Below are 4,633 nucleotides of genomic sequence, written 5' to 3'. Positions count from 1 at the left end.
GACGCAGCGCGGGGCCGGGTGCGCATGCGCGGCCCGCCCCGCCCGCAGCGCGAGGCGCCATGGCCGCGCCCGCCCTCCGCGGCTCTGTGGGGCCGGGGCACGGCTCGGACACAGCTCGCACATTTGCTCCGGTGCTCGTCCACGTTCCGCAGCCCCGGCTCTCGGTGCCGTTACTGCACGCAGGAGTGCAGGGTTAGGTCGGTTTCCGAGCACAGCCGCGCTGTTGTGATGAGTTAATTTGCACACTAATGGCGCAATCCCGGCTCAGGTCCACGCATGCTCGGGGAGGGCTGTGTTTGACCCGAAAGTGTGGTTTTTAGCAGGATATGTTTGACCCGAAAGTGTGGTTTTTAGCAGGATAATGAACCTAGTCCAGCTGTAGGATACACGGACCCAGATCATCTTGCCAAATTAGCGGTGTACACCTAGACACGTATCAGCACCTTGATTTACTTCATCCTCAAAACGTGTTCACTCGGGGATGTCCTTGGCTAAGGGATGCTCCTGCCTGTTCCAATCATTACATCTCCTTTTTTTATGGATTAGGATCTTAGGTACAAAAAGATCTTCCGCCAAAAAACGCCCTGACTTAAAGTAATCTTGAATATGTGGGCATATTCCACCTTCTAGAACACCCTCAGTGCATTACAGCCCCGGGTGCGAGAAGATCAAACCCTTTCCTGGGCAGCTCAAGGAAAGAGGGGAAAAAATCAAAGTGTATTTAGTTGTGCACCTGCCAAGATCTGAACACCTACGGTGATTAATTAAAAATAACAGCCAGCTCAGGATGGACACCCCTGTGCAGGGCTGCTTGCCTTTGGAAGTTCAAGCCCGTGTGTGGCGGAGCAGCATTAAAATAGAACAGCCACAAAATTTAACAGAACAGCAGAAATTACTTAAAGTTCTAGATAGACCTAGAAGACACAGAATTGTCATCATCAGCTTTTATTAGGTTAAGCATTGGTAAAGGAACACTGCACATAAGCATTTCTGGAAGGAAATAAAGATGTAAATACAGCTGTAATTAAGATATTAATTAACACGTGGTGACTTCCACCCCTGTTTTGGTGGGCACAGGGAGACAGGGAGAGGGGGTTATGGTCAGTACATTACACATGGTTTCTCCCTACCACAGCTTGGGGTTATCCACTTGGTTATCCAGTTTTTTGGGAATAAAGGAAATATTCTTCATCAGGAGCAGTGCACAGAATTCCCTCTGAGGCAGCATCTGCACTGTGTGCAGTCTGAGCCTCATTAGATCCTTACAGAAACTACTGGGAGCAGAAGAGCGTTAAAGATTTACAGTAAAATGCCCTTTTTTTGGCCAAAGAATTCCAGTCTCCACGTGAGCAGCGCTTCCTCGCTGCGGGGAAGGAGCCCAGGGCCCGGTTAGCAGCAGCAGGGACGCCCAGCCTAGGAAAGAGATGATATCCTGGTGTTATCATCAGAGCTTTCCTGTTGTGTAGAGATTCCATCACCACCCAGAGAGGGAGGAGGGGATTTCTGGGAAATGCTTTGTTTCAAAGAAATCACGGAAAAAACCCAAAAGAGCTATTGTTTGCACATGCCTCTTTGTAGGCAAAGTGCTGCCAACACCGTTGGCTGCAACAGATCCACCACAGAAAGTAGATTCACCTGTAAGTAAAAATACCATTGTAGTAAATGTGAAAGCAATAAAAAACCCCCCAAACCCAGTTCAGTATCCTTTTCTGACTCTACTACAGCTTTTTCCATTTTTTTCATCATCTGTGCAAATTAAAAGCAGCTTTATGTCAGCAGCAAGGGCTGGTCTGGAAGTCTGACCTGTGCACACCTTCCATCCAGATTATAGAAAAGGAAAGCCACGCATTGAGGGTGGTGTCGGAAAGAAATAGGATGTTTTAAAGCCCCAATATGTTTAAAACGTCTTTTATTCAGCAAAAGAAATTATTCTATCAGAAGATGGAGGGGAAAGAGGTTTCTACTTAAACGACTGTATTAGGAAAATAGTGACTGAAGGAGACAATGTAGTCAGCAATGTAAACAAGTGACAATGCAGTTATTGCAGCTGTAACTGATATTTTATGTAGAGGAATAGAAATCCATACCTCCTATGGGAGACATGAGCCTTTCTGTTCAGTTGCTGGGTTCAGGGGGGTTCTGCAATTATAGTTTTCATACGTACGATAATAGCTACGTGAAAAAGAAGAGAACAGTGAGTTGCTTTGTAAAAGAACACTCACATTGGTTTCCTTTAGGAAAGAAAAGCTTGACATAAAATGACACAACCACGCCATGGATTCCCAATTCTATCATTTGCGAGCCTAAGCTGAAGGTAAAAAATTAATAAGGCCTAAGCACACTGAGGCAAATATTTCAAGTGTTATCAAGTGTACAAAGCTTGGGACTTGGCAGCAAATGATAGGAACAAACGAGCCTTACCCTTCCTTCTGCTTGGAAATGATTTTCCAGACAACGCCTGCCCCCAGGAGCAGCACAACTGCCGCGGCTGCCACTCCTGAGGGAGAAGAGCCCGGGTTATTTTCACCGTGTGTGTAAAGCACCCGAAATACACAACAGGGTGTGTCTGCCAGGTAAGCAGAGGGAGCCTGTGCCCCTGAGCCACTGACCTCAAATGCAAAATGTTTGTAAGCTGCTTACCTAGGCCCACTGACCCAGACTTGGGGGATGCTGGAGGGAAGGAAAAACAGAAAAATCAGAAGATTGTTCTACCAAAATACAGCATTTCTCAACTGTCCCTAATTGCTTTACCGACAAACTTTTTAGAATCATGGAATGGTTTGGGTTGAAGGGAGTTTAAAGCTCATCCAGTTCCAGTCCCCTGCCATGGGCAGGGACACTTTCCACTATCCCAGGCTGCTCCAAGCCCTGTCCAGCCTGGCCTTGGACACTGCCAGGGATCCAGGGGCAGCCACAGCTTCCCTGTGCCAGGGTCTCACAAGAGACCCTGCTAAGACCCACAACACCAGATTTCTTAAAACCACACCTTTATACACTTCTTTTTAAACGCAGATAGGTATTTGCATGTTTAAAATGCATTTACATGTTTCTGTTTGATCTTTGCTTCGTTCCAGTTCCACTCACTCAGTTTACAGGCTGGCACGGGAGGGTCCCAGCTGAAATCCTCTTGGCACTGGGTGTGACTGATGCCTTCCAGCATGTAACCATCTTCACACTCAAGAGTAATGTTAGTCCCAGAGCGATAAGTATTTCCTTTAATGGCTCTTTTAACACCTTGGATATCCGGGAATTCACATCTGATCTCTGAAATTGGAAGCAATAGAAGGAGGACATTTAGAGGAAACACAAAATACGTGAAACACAGCTGTGGGTTATTTAGGACATTGCTCTTGAGTTCCGAGTGTAGCCAGGAATGAATTCTTATTCCGCAGGATAATTCCTTTCTTTGTGGCTGCAGAAGTGCCTCAATCCCACGTGAGATTCCAAACAACAAAGGAAGCACAGACTCACCTTTGCACTGAGGGAGGGGCTGGCTCCAGGCTCCCGACACCGTGCAGTTGATGAAAGCATTCCCAACCAGCGAATAACCAGGATCGCAGCTGTAGGATACAGCGGCTCCATAGGGAAAGGTGTCAGAGGTGTTGCCTTTGAGCCTCCCATTGCTGATGTTTGGAGGCTGCAGACATTTCACAACTGGAAAGTCAGGGAGAGACAAACAACGGGATGCTGAAGGAGTGACTGGGACATTGTCCCTCTGCAGCCTTGACTGTTCCCTTTGATTTTCTTCCCCTGGACTCAGCAACTCAGACCCCTGTAACTCCAGCAGGCCTTGGAAAGGCTAAAAACTTGAGCTTGTTCTTGTCACACATTCTGTACCCAGATTTAGACCTTCTACAAACCTTCCCCTAAGGCAAGACTTGTTAAATGTCCTTTGTTCTTAGCTCTCTGCAGCCACACACACCTTGGCAGACCGGAGGGGGATGGCTCCAGGCTCCAGATGGTGTGCAAGAAATGGATGCTGTCCCCAGGAGAGAGAAGCCATGCTCACAGATGTAGTTTACAGATGTTCCCGGAGTAAAAACTGCTTTTGCTGGGCCACGGAAAGACCCGTGGGTGATATCTGCAGGCTTGGAGCAGTGCAGCACTGAAAACAGAGATGTGCAGGTCAAAACAGAGCTCAGAGGGGCAAGAGGGAAATCTTGCAGGGAAGGCTGAACGCTCTCTCCCACAGCGCTGACTCCAACAGCCCTGCCCAGCGCTCTGCAAAGTTCCCTCAGAAACGCAGGACAGGTTGGGAGACGGAGTTAGAGATTAGTAAATCAAATCTCGCCTCTTCAGGTGAGAGACCTACCTGGCTTTGTTGTGGTATCAGGATGGTGATAACGTTCTGCCACTCCATCTAGATGCAGCATTAAGAGTTTAAAAATGTGATTGAGCAAATAAAATGCACAAATTGACCTTCATTCCCCATCATCCTGATGTTACGTTTCCAGGAAAAAATTCACTCCTCTCTGATTGTCAGTGTCCTGAAGCTACCAAATTCCTCACTTCCAGGGAATGAAGAGAATGTGGATTATGGATTGCAACTAGCAGTGTGAGAAAGTGCAAATCGTGCCAATACTTACAGCATTACCCAAGCCCTGGCTCATCTCCTGCATGTGAAGAGAGGCAT

General features: G+C 47.4%; 1 protein-coding gene across 1 annotated transcript in view; it reads right to left on the bottom strand.

Moving 5' to 3' along the window:
- Positions 1-929: 929 nt before the first annotated feature.
- The window catches only part of CR1 (complement C3b/C4b receptor 1 (Knops blood group)), a 59,732-nt gene continuing 56,028 nt past the window's right edge, over positions 930-4,633 (bottom strand). The window contains exons 81-88 of the mRNA XM_048328348.1: positions 4,313-4,360; positions 3,923-4,105; positions 3,472-3,654; positions 3,085-3,264; positions 2,641-2,670; positions 2,422-2,497; positions 2,088-2,172; positions 930-1,413 (exon numbers count right to left, since the gene is read on the bottom strand). Of these exons, the coding sequence (XP_048184305.1) occupies positions 2,091-2,172; positions 2,422-2,497; positions 2,641-2,670; positions 3,085-3,264; positions 3,472-3,654; positions 3,923-4,105; positions 4,313-4,360 (782 nt within the window). The 3' untranslated portion in view covers positions 930-1,413; positions 2,088-2,090. The remainder of the gene's footprint in view (positions 1,414-2,087; positions 2,173-2,421; positions 2,498-2,640; positions 2,671-3,084; positions 3,265-3,471; positions 3,655-3,922; positions 4,106-4,312; positions 4,361-4,633) is intronic.

Source organism: Corvus hawaiiensis, chromosome 24 (genome assembly GCF_020740725.1).
Source record: "Corvus hawaiiensis isolate bCorHaw1 chromosome 24, bCorHaw1.pri.cur, whole genome shotgun sequence".
In the NCBI taxonomy this organism is placed as follows: Eukaryota; Metazoa; Chordata; class Aves; order Passeriformes; family Corvidae; genus Corvus; species Corvus hawaiiensis.
The sequence above is the reverse complement of the archived record's forward strand: the minus strand, read 5'-3'. Positions and strand labels throughout refer to the sequence as shown.